The 27,571-nt window shown below is 47.4% G+C and overlaps 1 protein-coding gene across 1 annotated transcript in view; it reads right to left on the bottom strand.

Moving 5' to 3' along the window:
* Positions 1 to 27,571, bottom strand: part of FRMD3 (FERM domain containing 3) — a 94,092-nt gene that overhangs the window by 47,309 nt on the left and 19,212 nt on the right. Inside the window, exons 3-5 of the mRNA XM_078772602.1 lie at positions 23,428 to 23,532; positions 3,186 to 3,228; positions 3,005 to 3,083 (exon numbers count right to left, since the gene is read on the bottom strand). Coding sequence (XP_078628728.1) covers positions 3,005 to 3,083; positions 3,186 to 3,228; positions 23,428 to 23,532 — 227 coding nt within the window. The remainder of the gene's footprint in view (positions 1 to 3,004; positions 3,084 to 3,185; positions 3,229 to 23,427; positions 23,533 to 27,571) is intronic.

Below are 27,571 nucleotides of genomic sequence, written 5' to 3'. Positions count from 1 at the left end.
GGTTGATGTTCTCATTAACATCATGACACTTAGGTTATACAAACACACTGTTAGCAGGCTAACTCATCTCCTCTCAAGCCGTTACAACTCATTTAGACTATGACTTCCAGATTTCCAGATTTCCAGATTTCCTTCAAAGCATTCTGACACCATAAAAAAGGCAAATTCAATCTAATGGGCGTTCAAAAAGTGCTCGGAATGGAGATACTCATGATAGTCCAATCATTTCCAGTGTCTGGTTATTTTATTTAAATGTACGATTAGTGCGAATAAAAATTCCAAAATAACTATATATAGTTTTTTTGGCCGTTCTTTTGGCCAAAATAATTATATATATATATATATGTATATATATATATATATGTATATATATATATATATATATATGTATATGTATATGTATATATATATATATATATATATATATATATATATATATATATATATATGTATATATATATATATATATATATATATATATATATATATATATATATATATATATATATATATATATATATATATATATATATATATATATATATATATATATATATATATGTATATATATATATATATATATATATATATATATATATATATATATATATATATATATATATATGTATATGTATATATATATATATATATATATATATATATATATATATATATATATTCAACGAACATAACAGCGTGACGAGCGCTGTCCCGATCTCCTGTGGACCGAAGTCCTAGACCAAAGCGTCACCTCCGACCCAAAGGGTCTTCTGGAGGCTTCAGCCCGGCCACTCTGTCAACAAACAGAGATTTATTCATTGGTCCCCATTGGCTAAACATCAAGCAGAGCCGCCAATCCCGATTTCGGGCTTATTAACCCTCGTCAGGACGGCATACTGCAAAAAATCTAACCAATGAGGACCAAAATCGTCTATTAAGATGATCAAGGCACCTCCTAGCTTTAATGGTGAGCACCAGCTACGAATTATGTCTCACACGGTAAATACCGCATAACCCGCAAGGAACCAACAGCCTGTCTGCCACACAGACCATCGTTCCCACCAGTGCAAACCAAAACCAGAGGGTGCGGTGCGATCGGCGGGGATAATAATCAACGAACATAACAGCGTGGCGAGCGCTGTCCCGATCTCCTGTGGACCGAAGTCCTAGACCAAAGCGTCACCTCCGACCCAAAGGGTCTTCTGGAGGCTTCAGCCCGGCCACTCTGTCAACAGACAGAGATTTATTCATTGGTCCCCATTGGCTAAACATCAAGCAGAGCCGCCAATCCAGATTTCGGGCTTATTAACCTGTATTGGGGGCCACAGGGAAGCCCTGCCTTTTTTACTATGAAAAAAGGTAAAAAGTCAAACATTTGAACAGCCTTGGACGTGCACCTTGACCCCATGGTCAAGGCACAACGTCAACAAGGCTGTCCCCATAACAATACACATGCGCCTCAACCCCGAGGGGGAAACGCATGGTCATTCAAACGCATGCATCATGCCCCCAAAGGGCCACAATGCATGGTCATACAGTTGGGACCACTCCTCTTAATAGGAGTGAGACCCCTTAATCCACCGGCAGGGCATTACTCCTGCCAGGTCCGATTTGGCATGCAGGCTTGATTGTGCATTTAGGGCCCGCGCGAAGGCCTGCCTTTTTTGCAGTGAAAAAAGGTAAAAACTCAAACATTTGAACAGCCTTGGACGTGCACCTTGACCCCATGGTCAAGGCACATCGTCAACAAGGCTGTCCCCAAAACAATACACATGCGCCTCAACCCCGAGGGGGAAGCACATGGTCATTCAAACGCATGCATCATGCCCCCGAAGGGCCACAATGCATGGTCATACAGGTGGGACCACTCCTCTTAATAGGAGTGAGACCCCTTAATCCACTGGCAGGGCATTACTCCTGCCAGGTCCGATTTGCATGCAGTTTTTGCCAACGCCACAGGGTGGCACACTGCGAAAAATCTAACCAATGAGGACCAAAATCGTCTATTAAGATGATCAAGGCACCTCCTAGCTTTAATGGTGAGCACCAGCCACGAATTATGTCTCACACCTTGATCACCTTATGTCTCACAGGTGCCTTGATCATCTTAATAGACGATTTTGGTCCTCATTGGTTAGATTTTTTTGCAGTATGCCGTCCTGACGAGGGTTAATAAGCCCGAAATCTGGATTGGCGGCTCTGCTTGATGTTTAGCTTATGGGGGCCAATGAATAAATCTCTGTCTGTTGACAGAGTGGCCGGGCTGAAGCCTCCAGAAGACCCTTTGGGTCGGAGGGTGACGCTTTGGTCTAGGACTTCGGTCCACAGGAGATCGGGACGGCGCTCGTCACGCTGTTATGTTCGTTGATTATTATCCCCGCCGATCGCACCGCACCCCCTGGTTTTGGTTTGCACTGGTGGGAACGATGGTCCTGTGTGGCAGACAGGCTGTTGGTTCCTTGCGGGTTATGCGGTATTTACCGTGTGAGACATAATTCGTGGCTGGTGCTCACCATTAAGCTAGGAGGTGCCTTGATCACACACATATATATATATATATATATATATATATATATATATATGTATATATATATATATATATATATATATATATGTATATATATATATATATATATAGTTTTGACTATTGTGAATTTCTTGCTCAGATAACTTTTTGAACGGCATCTTGCAAATAAGGAGTGACTTCAGTAACCTACTCAATTTATATTATAACACGAAGAAAATTGTTAAATATTAGGGGTCTAACAGAATGGGGGATTATTTTAGGAGTGGAATGGCGAGGTCGTTTTGGTTAAAACTCGGCACAGTGTTTATCAGGTGTTTCTTGGATACCAAGACAAATTACAGCAGTTTGAGATGATCACACATCACCAGGACTATTTTTTATATCTGTTTCAGTCCCTGCAAAGCTACAGTTTTAAAGTGCATTGCAAACAGGGCAACTTTGAAAATGTTTGGGACATTACACCCAGTGACGTTTCACCTGGAAATCTCTTCTTTCAGTTTTGAAGGGTCTCCAGGATAGAATTTCACTCGAAAGCACAGCGTGTATGGAGGTTCACCTGCAGATGTAGAAAGAGAGGGAGGGGGTTGAAACAAATAATTTTTTTCAGCTCAACCGGTGAAATTTGCAGGTCACAAAGGCTTGATATGGATTCACTCACTTTTCATCTGCTTCACTATGAGTTTCTTGGGATCCAGCCAGTGCTAGAAAAAACAAACAAGAAAAGAACAGCATCGAGGATGAGTGACTGAAGGACCTACAAGATGTCATCACTTTAATGGTGTTTTGGAGGCGTGATTCCAACCGAAAGAGAATGTTTTTGAAAAAAAACAAATTAAACGACAAATAACTGTGGAAAATAAAACGCTGTCTCGAAAGAGAATCAATCATTCAATTTTACATTTCACCAAACACACCACCAATAGGTGGGCAGTTCAAAAATTTGCCAGAATGAGGTACTTATTAAAGTCAACGAAACACCAACCTTTATCATTTGGAAATACTGTGTCGTTGGTCACTAACTCCATATGCGAGCTTCAGAAGGTGGAATGGAGCCCTACCAGATCTCAACGTATACACCTCCGTCCTCCGTTAGTGTGTGTGTGTAGGTGTGTGTATTTGGGTGTGTACAGGTGGGTGGTGTGTATGTGTGTGTGAGTGTATGAGTGTGTGAGTGTGTGAGTGTATGTTTGTGTGAGTGTATGAGTGTATGTGTGTGTGAGTGTATGAGTGTATGTGTGTGTGTGTGTGTGTGTGTGAGTGTGTGTGTGTGTGTGAGTGTGTGAGTGTATGTGTGTGTGGGTGTATGTGTGCGTGAGTGTATGTGTGTGTGTGTGAGTGTATGTGTGTGTGAGTGTATGTGTGTGAGTGTATGCATGTGTATGCGTGTGTGTGTATGTGTGTGTATGTGTGTGTGTATGTGTATGAGTGTGTGAGTGTGTGTGTGTGTGTGTGTGTGTGTGTGTGTGTGTGTGTGTGTGTGTGTGTGTGACCCACTCCCCCATGTGTGTGTGTGAGCCACTCCACCATGTGTGTGTGACCCACTCTTTGGTGCAGTGTGCGTGATGTGGGAGGGATGGGGGCGGGGAGGGAGATGATTTGAGCTCTTTAAGTCACATTTTACATGAGATGTAATGACACATTTCAAACTGTATTTCCCATGTGCACACACTTGCATTCACATGTTATCAGAAGTAAAGTAAATATATTGTGTAGATTACATCATTTTTACCAGTAACCATTTTGTAAAACTGAATGTGCAGCAACTAAAAAGATATCCAAATGTCAGAATGAGATACTTATTAAAGTCAACGAAACACCAACCTTTATCATTTGGAAATACTGTGTCGTTGGTCACTAACTCCATATGCGAGCTTCAGAAGGTGGAATGGAGCCCTACCAGGTCTCAACGTATACACCTCCGTTAGTGTGTGTGTGTGTGTGTAGGGGACGTCACGTCACGTTGGGGACGGTGAGTGAGCTTTGGCGTGGCTCTTCCTTTTGTATGCATTTTCTACACATATCACACATCTTACACACATATCACTATACATACTTACCTGATATACATGCCTACTGTTTTTGTAGACTAAGAAGAAGACCTTTGTTGGTCGAAAGCTTGTCAAATTAAAGATCGAAGTCCTCAAGCTACGTCCGCATCCGATTTAACCTCCCGATTATATATACTAGGGCATGCCCGTACTATATATAAGCTAGGACGTGCCCGTACGTGGGTGCCCGTTCCTTGCCAAAAAAAAAAAAAAAAAAAATTTGTGTAGGGGTGTGTGTGTGTAAACATCCTAGGGCGTGCCCGTACGTGGGTGCAAAAAAACATGCGTGCAAACAACAACAAAAAAAAACTTTGAAACCACGTGGCAGTAACGACCACAGAACCCCCCCCCCCCTCTATTTACATGAATGGTTTGGTCCATTCGCAACGACCACAGAACCCCCCCCTCTATTTACATGCAATGGTTTGGTCCATTCGCAACGCCAAAGCGAACGGCGAACGGCTAAATCGCCATAGCTCGGTAAGTACTTGTCCGATTAATTTCAAACCTTGAAAAGGCACATCCTCGGGTCCCCAGCAATATACCTGGCAAGTTTAAAGTATATCGGACCCGTGGTTGTCGAGAAACAGCGGTCACAGACAAACATACACACATACACACATACACACATACACACATACACACATACAAACACACATACACACAGAGATTAATGGAATTATATATATATATATATATTAGTGCTGTGCCCATGTCAGAACCGGCAATCGGAACAGGCCGATTTCGGAAATCTGTACTGGCAGATTACAATCAATGTACAGTTCCAAAGACCGATTAAAGCTGTACTGTAACTCTATACAACCCCCAAACCTTGAGTAGCTTTCACCCTTGTTTAGATCGAATTCCAATAAACAAATTTAAGAAAACAACGTTGTACCTATTGCTTTAGAAACAGCTACGGGTACAAAGTAAAACGCGATGGCTCTTCCTGACTTCCTGGCAGAGTACGTCTTGACGTCAAACGTTCCAGGCGTGCATTAGAGTGTCCGTTAAATTCATTGTTTTCACATTTGAATGGTGGACTCGCAGTATTCTGGCCCCCTGAGCAAATGAGGCACATTTTACTTGCAGTTTGTAAAATTACTGCTTCATCCATTTGACCGTATACTGTGACGTGCTCTCGCGCAATCTCACGTGATCCTGAGGCGCATGGGGTTCCCAAAACACGCAACCAAACACATGGAGCTCTATTTATTCCTCCGCCAAGTATTACAAGTGTAATATTATTTACTAGTGCCCACCACTTGCATTTCGCAGCTCATTCATTCTCTCATCAACTCCATTCATCATTTGAACGGGGCCACAAAGAGCCCCATATCGAGACGTGCTGGCTCGCTACCTTGTGGTACAAGTTTCATTGATGCCAAATTTTCCTTGTTTTGGTTCTTCTCACGCTAACCTTGTGAAATCACCAGGTGAGTACGTACAGTCGTACACTCATGCACTGATAACATTGTTTATAACACTGAGTGAACATGTGATCAATTTATTTAATGAATTAATAATTGTTCAGAACGGAATCCCTTTGTAACCCGGGAAATTCCCTGTTCCTGCATTTTCATATTTTGTGTCAGAGTTAATTTTTCACACGACTAGACAAGCAGGAAATGCTCCATTTTATATCCGGCAATAACTTTTCGAATGAGCACACTTCCTTCCTTCCTTCCATCCTTACATCCATCCATGTGAATGCTGCTTCATCGGAATGAACATTACTTCACAGTTACCTCATTGTTCATTATAAAAATAACAGAATGCTGTTCTGTTCAATGAACATATCGATTAGAGAATGGATTTAAAATGTATCAATTCAGAGCCATTCAATAACGTCATACTTCAATCCAGTCATGGCACCGATCAAGAACGATAAACACTTAATGTGTGAAATGACGTCATTATTTAATTATTATGAAGTCGCATAATGACTGATATTTAAAAAAACAAAAGGTTTTCAGAGTTACAAGTGTATGGATGGCTCACTGCGTTGCCCTGATGAAGCCCCAACAAGGGCGAAACCAGGTCGGCAACTGTGAGTTTTGCATACGCTTGTGACAGTATCTGAATTTAACATCCATAATGCCGCACTCCTAGATGGGTCCTCCGGAGCTTGGCAGGCAATGCGGACGTGCGTGGTGATGACGTCATGACGTTCGCTCATTAGTTTGGAGCACCAAATTACAAATACTAATTAGTTACTCCCAACCGCATCCAGGTCGTCTCCATATAGTGAGTGGATACCAGAGATAATGTTACCGTGTGGCAGGCGGTGCTTATCACTCCCAGTAAGGTGCAGCAGCAGCTATATGGGACACTTTCCTGGTGGTTCTCCACTGATGGTATGAAGTCGCATAATGACTGATATATATATATATATATATATATATATATATATATATATATATATATATATATATATATATATATATATATATATATATATATATATATATATATATATATATATATATATATATATATATATATATATATATATATATATCGATATATATATATCGATATGTATATATATATATATATCGATATACATATATATATATATATATATATATATATATATATATATCGATATATATATATCGATATGTATATATATATATATCGATATACATCGATATATATATATATATATATATATATATATATATATATATATATATATATATATATATATATATATATATATATCGATATGTATATATATATATATATCGATATATATCGATATATATATATATATATATATATATATATATATATATATATATATATATATATATATATCGATATATATATATCGATATATATATATATATATATCGATATATATCGATATATATAATATATATATATATATATATATATATATATATATATATATATATATATATATATATATATATATATATATACACACACACAGACTTGGCATTTCATATGGAATATTTTTTTTTTCTTGACTTGAGTTTACTTTCTGAACTCAGTATATCAATCTGGTGAGTTTATTTTACCCTTCGGTGATGTCTTTGTTGAAAGAACAATGTCACTGATTGTCTTTCGCAGCAAGAAGTCAATAACAGGATTATATCACAGGTGGCGTGACAAAATGTAAGGACAGGTACATTTGACGATTGGCTTCACAATCGGGTATATAAGGGTTGTTGCGTTCTGTATTAGTGTAAAACAACTGCTGCACGTCTACAAAAGTTATTGCCGCTTCCTCTGGGGATGGTCCGTCAACTTGACAATGCTGTTTGTCATGGAGTGGTGGCTTTACGAAATTCTGGCATGAAACAGCGTGCTATTGCTCGGCAGTATGGCATCACTCAAGGTCAGGTGTCACAGATCCTGAAACGAAATGATCAGAGGGGTGTCCCTACTCCAATACCGAAGCCAGGACGTCCACGCAGAACCACAAGGAGAGATGATCGCCAGCTGCACTGGTTAGCCTGCAATGACCGTACCAAGTCAGCTAATCGGCTTAGGGCTGAGTGGCAGCAACTGACAAATGTGCCTGTATCCAGAAGGCTGGTCAACCAACGACTGGTTCAAGCAGTCTATCGTGCCAGGCGTCCCCTGAGAAAGCCATGCCTGGCCAGACAACACAGCCAGCGCCGATTGCAGTGGGCCAGAGGGCACCGTCAATGGCAGCCAGGACAGTGGAATCACGTGACCTTCAGTGACGAGTGTAGATTTCTGGGCTATCGTCAAGATGGCCTCGTCCGAGTGCGCAGACAAGTGCATGAAGCCCACAACGAAGATTGTATAGTGCCAAGAGTCCAAGCTGGAGGTGGTGGGGTGACCGTTTTGGGCTGCTTTTCATGCAGGGGGCAAAACTGACCTGGTTGTTCTGAATGGAAACCTGAACCAGTTCAAGTACAGGGTCATTTTGGAAGAAACATTGCTTCCATTTGCTCGTGCAGCCTTTCGAGGAAACTTTGTCTTCCAAGATGACAATACACGGCCTCATCGTGCTCGCATGATCCAACACTTTCTTGCTGACCGTGGTGTAGAGCATATGGAGTGGCCTGCCATGTCCCCGGATATGAATCCGATCGAGAACTTGTGGGCAGAATTAACGCGTCAAATCGACAACTTGGACCAGCAGCCTACCTCTGTGCTTGAATTGCAGCAGACCATTGTCACTGCATGGCAAGCGATTCCTGCCCAAACCTTGGCAAATCTCGTGAACAGCATGCCTCGACGTGTACGTGCTCTCCTGAATGCTCGTGGGGGTTACACGAAGTACTGAACTGTAATTTTACTGTCCGTAATCCCAGTCATAATTTAGCTTTTGTTTTTGTTGAAATTTTTTTTGGCTAATGTGCAAAATAAAGAGATACTTCTGGAAAACGTACAGAAGTTTAACACAGTACTGTCCGTGAATTGAGTTCGATATCAGTTTACATCACTTTCAAGGATCAATTTATTTGCTTCGAAATGTCAAATGTGGTTTTTGTTTCTTTTAAAGGTCACATTAACAAAATCTAGAATAATTTCAACATAATTCCAATGAACTTTTGGTTCTAAGTCATCTTGAAAAGTAAGTTCACCCCCACAAAAAAAAGATTCCATATTAAATGCCAAGTCTGTATATATACACACACACACTCAAGAAAAACTCTCAAACTGTAAATTCCAAAATCCGAAATGTCCCAAAATTCGAACTTAAAAAAAAAATTCATATTTTTTAAATGTGTGTTATGCTTAATACTGATTCATCTGCTGGTGTGATGGCCACATTCGAGAAGGAGTTCAACATCAAGTGCTGTATTTTACCAGTTGCATGTGCATGGGACTCAGTGATACAACCAACATTTAAAAGTGCATGGTGGTTGCATCATTGCTGGGAGAGCGGCTTTGCCACAGATGGAGTGCCCCCTGTCTCCAGTTAGCTGGTACTGAATTTGCCGACGTCGGAAGGAGTCAACTCACCAGGTGTTATTTCAACAGCGCGACAACGACTCAAACTCAATATTGTTTAATGCAATCTCCATTAATATCTGTGATGTGCAAAAAAAGCTGATCAAATTAATGAATAGGTTAAATAAGATGAGCATTAATTACTCATACATCACTATCAATGTTATTTAAATTAAAAGAAATAAAAATTAATGGAATTAATGACTATCCACCTCATCTCCGTATTAAACAATTTTCAGGGAGCAAGTTAAAACTTTAAATATAATTACAAGTTCACAACAACAGTTAACATAATAGGGATTTGTAAGAATAGTTCAATATCTGCTGACACCATGTATGGGAAGAATTTGATGTCCCAACATACATCTGGTCCCATGCTGTATTTGTATACTTATTGGACATTATTTCAATTATAAGTTTTTCTGACAGGTTGCATCATTCATGTGGAGGGGGAGGGAGGGTGAGGGGGGATGAGGCAGGACATATATTACTATATTGCCGATGCAGTGGCGTACGTAGTTTCGGGCAGGGATTTTTGAAGGTTGGCCAGAGTGCCATCGATAGCTCTCTAACTCTGTCGACAGACAATGTGGGATCATTACGTCCAGCAACTAATGCTAGCAGATGGGACCCACAGCTTAAATGTACATCCGAGGTACAGTGGGTGCACATTGTGATGCAATGGCAAGTCAACGCAATACCAATCGGACAGTTGAAGGAAAGCATGTGATTGAACCGTCTTCACAAGGTAGTTCCACAAATGGTAAAAAGCAAGAAACAAGAGTGGAGGTAGATAGCAAGCCCTCAGTTTTGCAGGTTTAACCTGGAGGGAGTTACTGGAAGATTGCATACATCTTGGAAGAACTGGGATAGATTGGTGGGCTGAGATAGGAGATAGGACAAAGGAGAAGCAATACAAAAAAACCAACTAGAAAGCATCTGAAAATGCCAAGCCCGTCTGCATCCGCTTTGTATTCACACTTCTTCGTCTTCTATATGCGAAATATGATGAAAACAGCCAAACCAAAATACAAAAACAATTGACGATTTTAGGCGACCTTGACCTTTTGACCTCAAAAGCAATAGGCTTTAGTGACAACATGCAAACCCTGCTCAAATTTCAAGTCAATTGGATAGAAATTGCTGATTTTATGTAACCTTGACCTTGACCTTTTGTTCACAAAAAAAAAAACCGGCTTCTAGCTTTTGATGGGTGAACTAAATCGGTGACCTAATATGCAAGTTCTCAAAATTTCCGTTCAATCGGATAAAAATTGACGATTTTAGGTGACGCTAAGTCCTAAGCTTTGACCTTTTGACAAAATTATTAACTTCTCTTTATATTGTTACGGACCGCGGATTGGATGTTATTTACCGAGCGGAGGTCACCGCGGCCGAACAGTTGCTCCCCGTTTCTTCCTTTACACTCACCCGATTCACCCAGACGTTGGCCAAATCGCGCTATGCTAAATCAATGATGGAAAGGACACGACGACTGGGAAAGAGGAAACGACGCAAGGGGGGTACAGTTCTCAAGACCTCCGGAGGAGGGTATAATTACAGTGGTGGAGAAAAGGGGGTAGATTACAAGGCAGAGTGAGGTAAAGACACAGAAGAGATGGCCACTTAAATGCAGTCTTATCTATTCCCCGACAGACCACGGACAAACGGACAAGGTAGACTTACACAGGGATTGCTGGCAGGAAGGGACAGGTAGGTCGATGGCACAAGGTGCACCTTGGCTCGGGGACAGGATAAAGCACGGTTCAAAAGATGCAGGGAGGTCTCACAGCGCTCGGAGGTGGTCTTGCTTGCTCCAAGCTCAGCGCGCATCTGACGTCACCTCCCTCTCACTGCGCATGCTCAGCGGGGAGTGACACACCCTCGGCTGGTTGGTTCCTCGGGGACAGGATAAAGCACGGTTCAAAAGATGCAGGGAGGTCTCACAGCGCTCGGAGGTGGTCTTGCTTGCTCCAAGCTCAGCGCGCATCTGACGTCACCTCCCTCTCACTGCACATGCTCAGCGGGGAGTGACACGCCCTCGGCTGGTTGGTTCCGCCCCACTGGGGCCGGTCCGCCGCTTCCATTGGGTGCGGGGGTTACCGGGCTCCGCCCTTGACGAGGAGCCGACAGGGAGCCCCTGTTTGGTAACCCCGTCGAGCACATGTCCGATGGCGGCTCGTTGGGAAGGCCTGGTGCCCTCCCACCACCCCTACCAACCAAGCCGGAGTGAGGACGCGCACTCCCTGCGCTCATTGTTGTTGTTGTTGTTGTTGTTGTTGCTGAACTGTGAGGAAGAGCTGCGGGGAGGTATTGGGAGGTCCTAAACTTCCTAACGGTGCCATACAATCACATTCTGGTGCAACGAAGGGTCAGAATTAATGGAAACGAATCCTTAACTGACATAGACTAAGAATAACTAGCAAGATGTCCTATAGTTGTCTTACATGAGATGCGGTGAACCTAGGTGCGACATTTAATGGGGGAAATAGGGGGAGGTCGGGTCTACAGAGTGTTGTTTACAGAAAATGGGACGAGGGAATGGGGGATTGGGGAGAGTTGGGAAGTATTGAGGAAATAGGGGAATATTTACAAGCGGATATGGATGGATGCAAATCCCATATCCGCAACACTGCACCCTTCTCGACCTCGGGGCGGCCCGACCCGATAAATTTTTACCTACTTTAGTGTGGCACTCAGATGTAGTTCCCTCTACTATTAACTCAACCCTGAGTGCGACAGTTTTACAGATGTTCACAAATGAGTAAATATGTCCCCCTGCGACGTTGCACCCTTCTCCTAACAGAAACACACCCACAGGATAACCGAATCGCGGAAAGCATCCTCAAACTAAACATACAGCCGGTAGGGAGCATCATTTATACAAGACTACACTGATATTTACACTACGATCCAGGACCTGTTCTTTGAGGAACACATGCAGATGTTATGCATAGGGAGAGCACGCATGCCAGCATCGATACACCAACCCACGAGTGCCCTGTGGCCCTACGGCCTTTAATAATGTGCAGAGCACCCCTTCCAAGCACCAAAAGCACCACCCCATTATGCACAGTCAGCACCATCCGGTGCACCAATAAAGTGTTCAATAACAATGCACAATCAAGTGTCCATGGTCACCGGTGGTGTCGCAGCCGGCCGATGTTCTGCCGCTGGTCTTGCCTTCATGGAGTGCACTTGGCCTTCTGGCTTCTTTAGAAATAAAGAAAGGCGCCAACCGCGTCCATTTCTTAATTGTGGCCGTCAGGGGGCCAACTAAAAGTGGTTCACCTGTATGGCATAGGTGCCACGTTGACCCAGGTCCATCCACGGGTGGTGCTTGACCGCAAAAGAACTGCGGTCCATTGTGGGCGGCCACAAAAATTGCGGTCCATATGGTGTATCGATCCAGGCAGCAAGCAGCGGAAGTACAGGCCCACAACTGCGGAGCCAGCACCTCTCTCTCCTCTCTCTCTGCCCCAAAGCCAGATCCTCGGAGGTGGGAGACAAAAGAAGACAAGTGAGTAAGGTGGTAAGGGCGCAAAAGTGCACGCAATACAAGGTAATGCACACTGGGGGCACATGGGAACCAGGTGAGACAGGTACGTTCCCACCGTATGCCCACCCCCCCCCCCCCCACCAGGTAACCTACATTGCCCCTCCCTTACCCCTTACTGTATCCACAAAACACAACACTACCCATAAACATCTACTTTACACATCAACAAACGTCCCTACTGTCTTCCCCGTTCCTCCCATAAACCAAATTCGTCTTCTCTCCCTCCTAACCAATCAAATTTGCCATTTCCAACTCTCATCAAAATTTGCCATCTCCAACTCAACATCAAAATTTGCCATCACCAATTCATCATCAGTCCCTCCTAAGGAGGGAGAGATGGAATCACCCCAATGTCTTATCCACGTCATGATGCGTCTCACAAATCCAAACAGCAATTCTCATTTCCTGCAACACAAAACAAAGAAAACACAGGTGTGGAGTCATCATCATCACCTCAGGTAAGTGGCTGCGTATGGTGCGACAGGTTCATCAATCCTAACTATTTCCTAAATGACATTAACACACTTTACACTACCCGGGGTCTTTCCCTGCCAATCCATTGGCCCTCATTACTCTATGTGGTTCGAAGAACCAAAATCCCATTGACCATCTGTGGTGCACACCATCAATTTGGGTCTCACTCCCCGATTCAACACTCGGTGCTCCCGCACAATTTCGGTGGCTGGGTCGTGTGACGCTCCCAGCTGGTCCGCCCACCTGCACACCTCCACCACTGTTGTTGCCTACCGAGCTCACCTGCTCCTCTCCCTAACCTAAACTAACTGGGGAAGGCCCTCTCGCACTCTCACCCCCTCGGTGCCCTCTCTGGCACGGGCTGCCCGATCCACACCCGGGATCCTCAGGCACCCACTGACACTAACGGCTCCCAGAGCCCACCTGCGGCCTCACCTGGCCGACATCTAACAGTGGCGGAGTGCCCAACCATTCACACTCATACTAACAGGCCACACGACCAGCCAATTTCACCACACCAATGCACCCATCCAATCACCATTCTTCCACCCGCACCACAGATGCCAATATCCAACCACAATTTACCTATACCCTCGACCTAACACGTACACTACCCGCCCCGGGTATCCGTGATGGGGGTCCACTCTTCCCCCATTCACACCTTCGCACCACGCACACCACTCCGTACCACTTACTCCAACTCTCTCCACACCACTCATTCTCTGCTCCATATATTCCACACACCTGTACTTGCACACCTGTGCTCTCATACTTGGTGCCGCCTGCACCCTTCTCTCCCCCAAGCGCATTCGCGCTGATCCACAACACTCACTACTCACCATGACACTCAGCCGCAATGCTCTCTCATTCATCACTTGTACACTCACACACACCTCGGAGCATTGCCTCACCGATGCCTCATTTGAAGCTGCTCACCAGCACTTCCATTCATACTGCATCATCTGCTCTGTCTACTCCCTTCTAAAACTCGCGCTCCTCCGTCTTCCCTTACACTCAGCGCTCCCACGTCATTATCAAACACTAAGCTACTACGTCCCCACTACAGGTACCAAGTCTCCTATCTAACCTTAACGTTACCTAATGTCATCTCTCTAGATCCCTACATTATATAACCAAGCCCTCCCTGGCTCGGTTGTCATAGCCACCCCATAAACTATTGCGCATTTGCCCCCCTCATGGGAAGGGTGGCAGGGATGCCACCCTTACCCACCGGGCCCATTGCTCATCAATCCCCCAGTCCTCTGGCACTAATAAGCCCCCCTTATTCAGAGGTACTGGGTCCCGCCTCGGCATCTAAAGCCGAGGCAATCCACGGGGGCGCCTGCTCGCCGGTGTAAGGCCTTATCCGGTCGGCGTGGACGATCCGAGGGAGGGCTCGTGGCCCCATTTTGATTTTTACTACCACGTCACAGACTTGCGACAGGACGAACCCCGGGCCTTGCCAGGGAGAGGTGAGTTTCGGGCACCTACCCTTCCTCCTCCGGGGATTGAAGAACCAAATCTTCATCCCCGGAGTGTACTGACTCCCCTGGCTCCGGTGGTCGTACCTGCGCTTCATCTTTTCCCCCACCAGATGGAGTTGGCGGCGGGCGAAGGCATGGACTAGCTCCATGCCTTCCTCTAGGTGACGTGCGTACCCCTCCCTCGGCGGGTTAACCACTGTGTCTGGCACGGCACCGCATAGCAAGTCGGCGGGAGCCCGTAACTCCCGCCCATACATAAGCAACGCTGGACTGCATGCGGTGGCCCCGTGCTGGCTGGTTAGGTAGGCCATGAGCAAATAAGGGAGATGTTCGTCCCAGTCATCCTGACGGGTGGCGGTGAACAGTGCCAGTTGTTGGATTAAAGTTCGGTTGAATCTTTCCACCATCCCGTCAGATTGAGGTCTTAAAGGCGTTGTTCTTGTTTTCCGAATTGACAGGAGACTGCCCACATCTTTTAGCAATTTGCTCTCAAAATTTCGTCCCTGGTCGGTGTGCAACTCCTGCGGAATCCCATGCCGGCATACAAATCCTTCCACGAAGGCCTGCGCTACCACCCCTGCTTCTTGGTTGGGGAGGGCGTAGGCCTCCGGCCACTTGGTGAAGTAGTCCATCACAACGAGGATGTACTTATTACCTAGGCGGGTGCGGGGTAGTGGGCCTAGGATATCCATGGCCACCCGCTCTAGGGGGGCCCCCACCTGGTGTAATTGAAGGGGGGCCCTCATCCTCCGTGCTGGTCCCTTTTTTGCAGTACAGGCGTCGCATCTCCGACACCAGTCCTGTATGTCGCGCCCCATATTCACCCAATAAAACCTCCGGCGTACCTGCGATGTCGTCTTTGTCCTGCCCAAATGGCCGCCGGGGTGGGTACCATGCACCTGTTGCAATATATCGGTCTTAAATTTATTTGGGACTACCACCAGCCAGGAAGTTTTATCAGAGGGAACCTCCACCCACTTGCGATACAAGATGTTATCCTTCAATTCCAGGGTTTTCCACTGAGCCCAATATGCCTTGGTCTGTGCCCCGAGGGGGGTGACCTCTTCCCCATTAGGTCTTTGCCCCAATCTCACCCATCCGTGCACCGGTCCCAGTACGGGGTCCTCCCGCTGGGCCGCGCTCCAAGCCAAAGTTCCGAATTCCTCATCTGCGGTTTGTGGCAAAATTGGCCCTCTCACCCGGGTTGCACGGACAACGAGGATCGGGTCCGAATCGCCCAATTGTTCCCTCTCCTCGTGTCTCGCACAAAATTTGCAGTTTTCCCCCAGACAAGGACGCCGAGAGAGTGCGTCCGCATTACCATGGGCCTTCCCGGCCCTATGGGCCACATCAAAATCGTACTGCTGCAACTTTTCCAACCACCTTGCAATTTGGCCCTCCGGTTCCTTGAACCGCAGGAGCCATTGCAAGGAGGAATGGTCAGTTCTAACCAAAGATTTCCGCCCGTACAAGTACGGGTGGAAATGGTTCATGGCAGCCAGCATAGCCAATAACTCTTTGCGAGTGACACAATAATTTCGCTCGGGCCTACTCAAGGCCCGGCTATAATAACCAATCACTCTCTCCACGCCCTCCTGTGTCTGTGACAAAACTGCATCCAATCCTTCCTGGCTTGCATCCGTGTCCAGGGTAAATGTCCCGTCACTAGTGGGGTAAGCTAGAAGGGGTGCGGATGTCAAACACCCCTTCAATTGTAGGAAGGCCTCTTGGCACTCCCTTGTCCAATTAAATCTCGTCCCCTTCTCCGTAAGGCGGTGAAGGGGCCGAGCCAACTCCGCAAATTTCGCCACGAAGCGCCGGTAGTAGGAGCAGAGTCCCAAAAATACCCGCACCTCTTTGATGGTACGTGGTGCGGGCCACTCCTCTACCGCTTTAATTTTGTCTGGGTCCGTTTTTACCCCCTCGCAACCGATGACGTGGCCTAAATAGGCCACCTCCTTGGCAAACAAGGTGCACTTACTGGGGCTCAGTTTCAACCCTGCCTGTCTGAGGCACCTAAACACCTGGTCCAAATTAGCTACTGCCTGGGGGAACGTTTTGGCATGTACTAGGACGTCATCCAGGTACACCAGGCATGATTGCCATGGCATGCCGCCTAGTACATGTTCCATCAATCTTTCAAAGGTGGCGGGGGCGTTACACAAACCAAACGGCATCACAGTAAACTGATACAGTCCCTTACCTTTGGAAAATGCCGTTTTCTCCTTCCCTGCCCTATCCATCTCCACCTGCCAATACCCACTCTTGAGGTCCAAAGTTGAGAACCAATTTGAGCCCGCAACGGCATCGAGGGTGTCATCAATCCTTGGCAGGGGATATGAGTCCTTGAGTGTCACGTTGTTTAGCTGGCGATAGTCCACGCAGAACCGCGTGGTCCCATCCTTCTTTTTGACCAGCACAACAGGTGACATCCAAGGACTTCGAGGGCTCGATCATGCCTGCGTCGAGCATTTTTTCAACCTGCTCGTCAGCTTCCGCCCTCTTGCTCCAAGGGAGCCGTCGGGCGGCCTGACGAATAGGCCGGGCCTCACCGGTGTGGATCTGATGTTTCACCAGGCCCGTACGTCCAATATCCTTGGTGGACAAGGAGAAGAGGTCCAAATGGGACCCAACCAGTTTGTGTAAGGCCCCCCTCTGGGTACCTCCCAACTCTACGCTACTACGATTTACCATCTCGCAAATGGGATCGGGCCAATTCCTACTTCTTATTGAAGGCTCCCCCTGGGGCCGGCTCGGCTGTACGTTCTCGCCCCTCACTGTCGCGACTTCCTTAACTGGGGTGCAGCCAGCTACCCTCGTGCCCCTTACTATAGTGCGTGGTTCTGTACTTATATTTATTACTCGGACGGCCACTACCGGTCCGTCCGTTTTTACAAGGGTGCGGCCCACGATTAAACCCGGTATGGACTGCACTGCCACCTGTTCGACCAGGCCGCAGGATTCCTGCCATGTTGGGCGAGCTGCCCATCGGGCCGGCACTATCGCCTCGGCCCTTGGAGGAATGGTCACGGCCTCGGAAGCCTCCAGCTCCGCTCTCTCGGCCATGCTCACTCCCCCTAACGGCAGCTCTTCTACTCCCACTTGCAGGATCCCCCGGCACAAGTCGATTTTACAACCGCTGGCAGTCAACAAATCCAACCCTATTAAACATGGGTCGCACACCTCCGCCACCCAAACATCTATCTCCCTCCTTACCGACCCTAACTTGAGGGTCACAGAACCACGCGCTATGATCGGGGCCGTTATCCCGGTAGCAAGTTGCAAACTATAATTTTGCAGGCGCTGGATCTTATCCCAGCCACCTGCGCTCGAATCAAGGACCACAGGGCTGATGATCGTGGCGCTAGCTCCTGTGTCCACTACGGCGTCTACCCCCACGCCGGCAATTTTGCATCTGATTGTCAGGCTACCGGTTCCAATTTGGCCACAATAAATGACCTGTCGCGTCAATGAGGGCTCTCCTCCATCCTCTTCTGCCGAACACCGCCCTACGTGCCCGACACCTTCTAGTTTCCCGGGGTCTGGCGGGGGGGGGTGTCTGGGGTCGGCTAACCCGCTCCCCCCTGGGCAGAGTTGAGGACCTCAACCGCCGGGGATCATCCCGGCGCGTGTCTCAACAGTGCCGCGCCAGGTGACCCAGACGGTTGCAAGTATAGCACCTCACCTGATAAGGTGCTTGTCTTCGGAATTCCAAATTTCCCCCCCTGAAGGTCCGAATTGGATTACCCGCTCGTGGTCCACCGCGGGCCACCTCCGGGGCCGCCTGCCATGGTCCAGGTCCCGCCAGGCGCTGGTCCACCAGCCTCCGGACCATGCCCGCCAGGTCAGGACTCACGTCGGGGGCGGGCCCCCTAAAGGGGTCCTCCTTCCATCGGGGGTCCCACCTGGCGGACCGCCACTGCGTGACGCTCGCTCCCCCGGGCCAGGGGCCTCGCTGCTTCCCAACGGGCTGCAGCGTCAGCCGCCTGGCTCAGAGTCTGCGGGCGCCACATGGCGAGCTGTTGCCGGAGCTCAATATCCGGGAGGGCCTGGATAAAATGGTCCAGCGCCAGGCTTTCCCGGGAATCCGCTGCCATGTTAGCATGTGCGATCCCCACTGCGCGGCGAATGTCGTGGGCAAGTTCCCCGATGGCTTCCTGGGGCTTGCGTTTTCGCAGCGCGAGCTGAGCTTTAACAAGCTCGCTCTGCTGTTCAATGCCGAATCGATTAATTAGGGCGTCGCGGAGGGCTGGCAGGGTGAGAGCACCCGGTGGTAATGCCGTCAGCACCTCCGCCGCCGCGCCGCGCAATGCGGCCACCAGGTGTACTCCACCTTCGTCCTCACCCCAACCGTTGCCCTTACACACACAGTCAAACTGCGCCAGGTACGCTCATAGATCACTCTTGCCGTCATACGGCGCGAGTGGGACCTTGTGGGACCACCTCGTATGCGAGTCGTTGCCCACCTGCCGGACCCCGTGCGTCGCCCCTTGCGGGGTCAGCGCGGGGCCGAACCGGCCGGGCCCCCACAGTACATTACCCCCAAGGGGCTCCCGTGCCTCCCCTGTCCCTCTAAAAACTACCCCTGTTGGTGTCGATGCATGGGTCACGCTTCCGCAACCCGCTACCCATTCCATACCACCACAACCTTGCTCACTCACACCTCGCACCTCTCCCATCACCGGACCCTCTTGCTCGCACCCTCGTTCCATACACTCCGGACCAGCCATACACCTCACTCGTGGCCTCTCACGAACATCCGGGTCCATCTCGACCCCCAAGCTTATTAAATCACCTGGCGCATCATACGCACGACCATATTGGTCACCACTTACACCGGGTCCTCTTTCTCTTCGCTTCTCCTCCATCACCTGCGAATCCCTCATCCGGTTAATGAGCACATCATCACGATCCGAACACAGACTTTGGACCAATTCTTTTACTTCCTCTTTTATCTCTTTCTTATCCTCTCTCCGTCACTTCTTAATTTCGCTCACCCCTTCTTCCACTTCTTCTAATTTCTGCTTCACCTCCTTCATCTCCTTGTGCGCCCCCTTAAGTTCTTCCTCTAACTCCACCTTATTTTTTTCTATGTGCTCCCGCACCTCCCGCTCTTTAACCTCCATCACCTCTACCACCTTGTTCATTTTCCTCGTCAGGTCCTCATGTACCGTCTGACACTCTTTTTAAATTACCCCTACGTCCTTTTTCATCTCCTTCTGTGTTGATTTTAAACCCTCTATTACCGCTGTGTTCTTCTTTACCTGGTCCCTCAACTCCTTATGTCCCACTGTCAGCTGTTCTACTCCCAGCGTCAACTCCTCTATACCACCTTGCAATTTTACAGTCCCCTTTCTCACCTCCTTCTCCATGCGCTCCTCACAGTGCCTCACCTCCTCGCGCACTCCTCCGACCTCCTCACTCACACCTCTTCTGATCTCCCCTCCCATCACTTGCATCTCCTGCCCAGATACCACCCTCATCTGCTCCATTTCCTCCCTGTGAGCATCCAATTTAGTTTCTACCCCCATTCTGACCCCCTCCATCTGCTGCCCCATTTGTTTAACTTCCCTCTCCGCTTGGTCCCTCATGTCCCTCAATTTGCCTTCCATACTGTTTTCTAACCCCTCTAACCCCTTTTACATCCCTTCCATTTGATTCTCTTGAGCGGCCATTCTGTTTTCTACCCCCGTTAGCCCCTCCTGTATTTCCCCTAATCTATTGTCTAATCCCTCTATTCTACTCCCTAACCCTCCGATCTGGGCCCCCATCCTTTGTTCTAACCGTTGGCTATTGGCCCCCATGTCCTCCCTCAATTTCTCACTATTGGACCCCATCCTTTGTTCTAACCGTTGGCTATTGGCCCCCATGTCCTCCCTCAATTTCTCGCTATTCTGGGCCAACAGGGCCCCTATTTGCGCCATGAGGACTTGCATGTGTATCGGCGGCACGGGTACAGCTACCGCAATCCCCTGCGCGGCGCCGACCTGTTGTTCGCGCTCCTCTTCCCCATGCCTAGCGCCGCCATTTTGCGAACCTGTCGCCCTCACTGCTTCGCTCTCCTCATGTCCCTCAATTTGGTCCTGGATCGACCCTGCCTCACTCTCCTCTACCGGAACCCAGCCGTCTTGATCTCCCATAGCGCGACTTTCAAAATTCGGGTTTTTGTAAAACAAAAGCAATTTCGGTACTTTATAATTTTGACCAAATTTTGTCTAGATGTTTTTTTTTTGTTTTTTTTTGTTTCTTTTTGGTTCGGGCCTCGTATCCCACTCCCAGACACCAGTTGTTACGGACCGCAGATTGGATGTTATTTACCGAGCGGAGGTCACCGCGGCCGAACAGTTGCTCCCCGTTTCTTCCCTTACACTCACCCGATTCACCCAGACGTTGGCCAAATCGCGCTATGCTAAATCAATGATGGAAAGGACACGACGACTGGGAAAGAGGAAACGACGCAAGGGGGGTACAGTTCTCAAGACCTCCGGAGAAGGGTATAATTACAGTGGTGGAGAAAAGGGGGTAGATTACAAGGCAGAGTGAGGTAAAGACACAGAGGAGATGGGCACTTAAATGCAGTCTTATCTATTCCCCGACAGACCACGGACAAACGGACAAGGTAGACTTACACAGGGATTGATGGCAGGAAGGGACAGGTAGGTCGATGGCACAAGGTGCACCTTGGCTCGGGGACAGGATAAAGCATGGTTCAAAAGATGCAGGGAGGTCTCACAGCGCTCGGAGGTGGTCTTGCTTGCTCCAAGCTCAGCGCGCATCTGACGTCACCTCCCTCTCACTGCGCATGCTCAGCGGGGAGTGACACGCCCTCGGCTGGTTGGTTCCGCCCCACTGGGGCCGGTCCGCCGCTTCCATTGGGTGTGGGGGTTACCGGGCTCCGCCCTTGACGAGGAGCCGACAGGGAGCCCCTGTTTGGTAACCCCGTCGAGCACATGTCCGATGGCGGCTCATTGGGAAGGCCTGGTGCCCTCCCACCACCCCTACCAACCAAGCCGGAGTGAGGACGCGCACTCCCTGCGCTCATTGTTGTTGTTGTTGTTGTTGTTGCTGAACTGTGAGGAAGAGCTGCGGGGAGGTATTGGGAGGTCCTAAACTTCCTAACGGTGCCATACAATCACATTCTGGTGCAACTAAGGGTCAGAATTAATGGAAACGAATCCTTAACTGACATAGACTAAGAATAACTAGCAAGATGTCCTATAGTTGTCTTACATGAGATGCGGTGAACCTAGGTGCGACATTTAATGGGGGAAATAGGGGGAGGTCGGGTCTACAGAGTGTTGTTTACAGAAAATGGGACTAGGGAATGGGGGATTGGGGAGAGTTGGGAAGTATTGAGGAAATAGGGGAATATTTACAAGCGGATATGGATGGATGCAAATCCCATATCCGCAACAATACTCTCATAATAATGCCTTGTTGAAAATTTGATGACAAAAGGTCAAATGGTAAAAAAAAAAAGTTACAGCCAGGACAGACTCACAGACACAGAAGTGATTACAAAACCCGACTCCCACTGCGTGGGGAGACGTGCTAATAAAAGCAGGGGACACAGCCCATTTTTGTTATGGCAGTAACAGGCCTTGTGCTTCATCTCAATCATGGAAGATGACAACAATTTTGAGAGCTTTAGATTTTACCCAATCCAGGAGAGATCGATGTGATGCTGGGGCCCCAGCCCTTAACACAGAGCAGTATTCCATTCAGCTGTGGATAGGTGTCGTCGGTTGTGAGTATGTCTGATGTTTCAAGAAATGACTTGGTATAGCGTTTAGGATACCCACTCTGCAGCTGTTTATCTGGAAGCCAACAACAACTTCTTGACATAATAGTGTCATTGGTAAAAGTGAAGAGGGTGTTTTCTCAAGCAGAAGAGAGGTCGTTTATGTCAATGAGAGACAAGACTGGGTCTAAGACTGCGACGAGGCACTCCGCCTCCACTGGGAGAGGAAAGGAGAGTATTTCATTGGCAGCATTAATATATATAAGAAGATGTACTGAGGGCAGGTGCATGCTGGGAGATTATCAGGTCCAATTATCACCACAAGTGAACAAAGGAAAGGCCAGTGAGTTGTCAACCACCTGCTAATAGTGGATAATTATGTTTAATGGCCCGTTTCTACCAATTTTCCAAATTTAGCCGAAATTAACCTTTTAAAATATATTTGTAACAGACACTGAATTTTACATGCAACCCATTTATCTCTTTTATGATTGGGCAGTGAAAGCACAAGTCTTTGGAAAGTCAAGGTACTTTAGATATAGATTGATGGGAGGATAATTAGACAAATATGGAAGGAAAAAGGACAGGCGACTCGAGAGGATTCACCAATGCAGGTGAAGTGTTCAACTCACTCTCTGCTTGTCCACGTCCATAAAACGGATGCCAAAATAGTCCCGCTCCAAGAGGTTCAGGTGGTTGCACACATGATCAATGAGGACACGACCCTTGACGTCACGCTGATGACAGGGGAAAAAAAAGTGTCACTGGTCTCCTAAAACCAAGGCTTGTTATGGGATTATGAAACCCAAGAAATGACATCAAGGGAATCCACAAAGATTATCAGCAGAATTATCATGAATATGACGTCTCTATCAACCATTTCAAAATCTGTCACGGAAGCAATTGTCATTAAAAATACCACCATCAAAGGTAAATTGTTGTTATGTTACTATTATTAGTATCCGGATCCGGATCTTCACAAAAATCGAAACTATTAGTCCTTGTGACACTTGCAACCCATCCACCACGTTTTGTCCGAATCCATCCACAACTTTTTGAGATATTGTGCTATGTATCGTTTTGACCCTGTCAATGGTGAAGGATCACTTAGAAAGTTCCAGTATCCGGGTCGGATCTTCACCAAAATTTAATCATTTCGTCCTTGTCACATACCCAACCTCTCCACCAAATTTCGTCCGAATCCGTCCACAACGTTTTTTTGAGATATCCTGTTCACAAAGAAACAAACGGGGGAAAACAGACAAACAGACAGGGGTGAAAACATAACCTTCGCCCCCTTCGTGGCAAAGGTAATTCCCAGGATTTCCTGTTGTTTATATATGAGAAGATACAAATATTAATGTTAAATCATCGCAATGACCCTGAGACTAAATTGCCAAGCAAAACAAGACATGTGATGTGATGTGCAATTATTTTTTGTGATGGAGTAAGGAATCCCATCCCATCACCATCAAACCTTTTGTCCGGCTCATCATCCTTCCCTTTCTCCTAGCTCTTATGCAATCTCTGACACACGATCAACAGCTCTCCCTACCTCCCCCTCTCAGCCTTCATCTTACCCTACCCCTTCCCTCCCCTGTCCTGTATCCAATGCTCCCCTCCCTCTTCCTTAACGGAATGGATCTCAAACATCCGGGGCCTTCGCTCAAACCTGATTGATCTCTCCATACAGGTTGCTTCTCACAAACCAGACATAATCTGCTTAACAGAAACTTTCCTCCTTCAAGATGTCTCCGATTCCTTAATATCTCTTCCTGGTTACTCCCTCCTCCGTTATGATAGACCTGAGCCTCGTCCTGGTGGTGGGGTTGCTATCTTTATCAAAAACTTTATTCTTCACTCGCCCTGCACTGCCCTCTCTCGACCCCACCCCCAGGAGTACCTCTGGCTGCGGCTTCCTCTCCGCTCTCCCCTTTTGTTCATATGTGTTTTGTACCGTCCTCCAAACAGTGACGACTCAATTTAAATTTCGCTGTCTGACAACATGGACCAACTTCGATCCACTCATCCCAACTCTCTCTTCCTCATATGTGGCGACTTCAACTGTCATCAAGCCAGCTGGCTGGGTGTGGGTACCTCTCTCACCAGCCATGGCACCTCAGCAAAGGTCTTCTGCGACTCATTGAGACCGACACAATCTGTCACTTTACCGACCCGGATCTCAGTCAACGGAGCATCTTCTCTTCTAGACTTGGTTATGACAAACTTCCCTGCAAATGTCTGCTGCTCTACTTCTGCTCCAGAGAGCCTCCTCAGTGTCGACGAGTCTGCCATTTCACTCAGGCCGACTGGCATGGTCTTCAAGCAGCCATCAATCATCTGGACTGGTCTCCCATCTCTACTGCCTCTGACATCAACTCTTCCTGGGAATTCTTCCAAAGTAAACTGCTCTCTCTCATGCACAGATTTATCCCATCTAATATTCAGTTGTCTTACCCTTCCTCCCATCCATGGTACACTGAATCTTGTGGTGAGGCAGTTGCCCTGAAACAACTTGCCATTGCCTCTTCGAAGGCTAATCCAACTGAAGGCAATCTCAGTTCCTTCCACCAAGATCGGAATAAGTGTGTGTCTTCCCTCAGGAGATCCAGGAAACAATATCTCTCTACTCTCAAGACAGAACTCTCAAACCTGTCTCCATCCTCCAAATCCTGGTGGCATCTGGTCAAATCTGTTTCCGGTGTTTGTTCCCCCTCCATCCCCTCCCTTACCTCAAATGGCTACACAGCTGACTCCGCACGTGACAAAGCCGAATGCCTCAACTCTGTGTTTGCCACAAAATAGTGTCCCAAACCCATCTTTCTCTGTACCCACTTTACCCATTCGAACCCAGCTGCTCCTGGACTCTGTGTCCTTCTCTCCTGACAAGGTGGAGAAGTTTCTGTCAAACCTCGACTCTGATTCTGCAACTGGACCAGACGGCATCAACCCACGGGTCCTAAAATCCTGCTCTGCTGATCTTTCAAACACCCTCTCTCCATTCTCTTCACCCTCTCTTTCGCTCAAGGTTATCTGCAATCAGTTTGGAAATCATCCAACATTACCGCTTTACACAAAAAAAGTGCAAAAACAGATCCTTGCAACTACAGACCAATCAGCCTGCTCCCAATTATCAGCAAAGTCATGGAATCCATCATTGCTTCGGATATAAAATTCTACAACTTCTCCAATGGCTTGATCTTTGATCATCAATTTGGTTTCAGCCCAGGTCACTCTACTATGGTCATGCTGCGGAGGTCCTCAATGCCAAACAGGAAATCAGAGCTGTCTCCCCTGGCATATCACGTGCCTTCGATACGGTCTGGCACCACGCTCTGCCCACTAAACTCTCCTCCTATGGTATCCATGGAAATCTCCACTAATGGCTTGCGGACGTCCTCTCTGGTCGCAGTCAATGTGTGGCCCTGAATGGATTTCTCTCATCACCCCTTCCTGTTTAGGCTGGAGTTCCCCAAGGCAGTGTTCTGGGCCCTGCGCTTTTTCTGGTCTTCATCAATGATCTCTCCGACTCTCTGGAAAATCCTCTCTATCTTTTTGCTGATGACCCCACTCTCTGCCGCTCCATTCCTCATCCCTCAGATCGGCAGTCTGCAGCCTCATCTCTCTCTGCATACCTGGACAAAATCACAGACTGGTGAAACAAGTGGAACAGGTCTTTCAATACTGACAACTCTCACACTCTCACGATGTCTCTCCGAAAAGACCGACTGGACAACCCTCCCATCTACTTTCTCAACAATCCTCTCCAAGAAGTTCTGTCACTCAAGCTTTTTGGTCTCACTATCTGCCATGATCTTTCCTGGGGAAACCACATTTCCAAGCTGGCCTCCAAAGCCAGTCGCCGACTGGGCATCCTCCGTCGTGCGAAGTCCTTCCTTGGCGCACCTGAACTCCTCACCACATACAAGGCTTTCATCCACAGCTCAATGGAATACTGCTCTCCCCGTCTGGGCTGGTGCTCCTGCCTCACACCTAGCTCGGCTTCACACTGTTGAAACCAAAGCTTTCAGAATCATTGGAATCTCCAGCGACAAAGCTGATTGGAGGGCCTTTCTCTCTCTCTCACCGCAGGCAGGTTCTTTCTGTCTTCTACTGACTTCTGTCCGGCGTTGCTCCCCCAGCTCTATCTGTGCTCTGTCCCCCAAATATTCCTGCAGGTTGCACAAGACCGGCCAGCAACCCTCTTCTGGTGAAATTGCCAAAATCAAGACTCTCTGCTCACCTTCACTCCTGCATTCCTCCTTACTCCTGCCTCTGGAACAAACTCCCTCACTCTCTTCAATCGCATTACTCCCTCCAGGTCTTTAAAACAGCTGTTCACCACCATCTCTTATCTTCCCCCATCCAAAACCTTGATCTATTCTACCCCCGTTAATTCACCCCGGGTCCACGTTTTTGGAAATACCGACTTCTTTCCTGGAAGTTCTAGCATTGTCCATATGTTTTATACCTCTCCCACCTCCCCCCCCCCCACCCCCCGCCTTCCCGTTACTCCTCCCCCCAAGTCGTCTCCCTCTCACAGATCTCCCGATGTCCCTGTTCTCTGCTGTGTGTCCCCATCTCTCCCCATCTTGTCTCCCGCTCCCTTTATTGTACGTTTTGTGTGTCTGTTGTTGGGGTATTTTGTCATTAATGTTGGCTCTTACACGAGCCTCAATCTTGTTTACCAAAAAAAAAAAAAATGTAAAATGAAAGAAACCACATTTTCTGGGAAAGAAACCACTTTCCTGGGAAAACCACATTTCAAATCTGGCC

The sequence above is a fragment of the Myxine glutinosa genome, chromosome 2, assembly GCF_964187855.1.
Source record: "Myxine glutinosa chromosome 2, kmMyxGlut1.1, whole genome shotgun sequence".
In the NCBI taxonomy this organism is placed as follows: Eukaryota; Metazoa; Chordata; class Myxini; order Myxiniformes; family Myxinidae; genus Myxine; species Myxine glutinosa.
The sequence above is the reverse complement of the archived record's forward strand: the minus strand, read 5'-3'. Positions and strand labels throughout refer to the sequence as shown.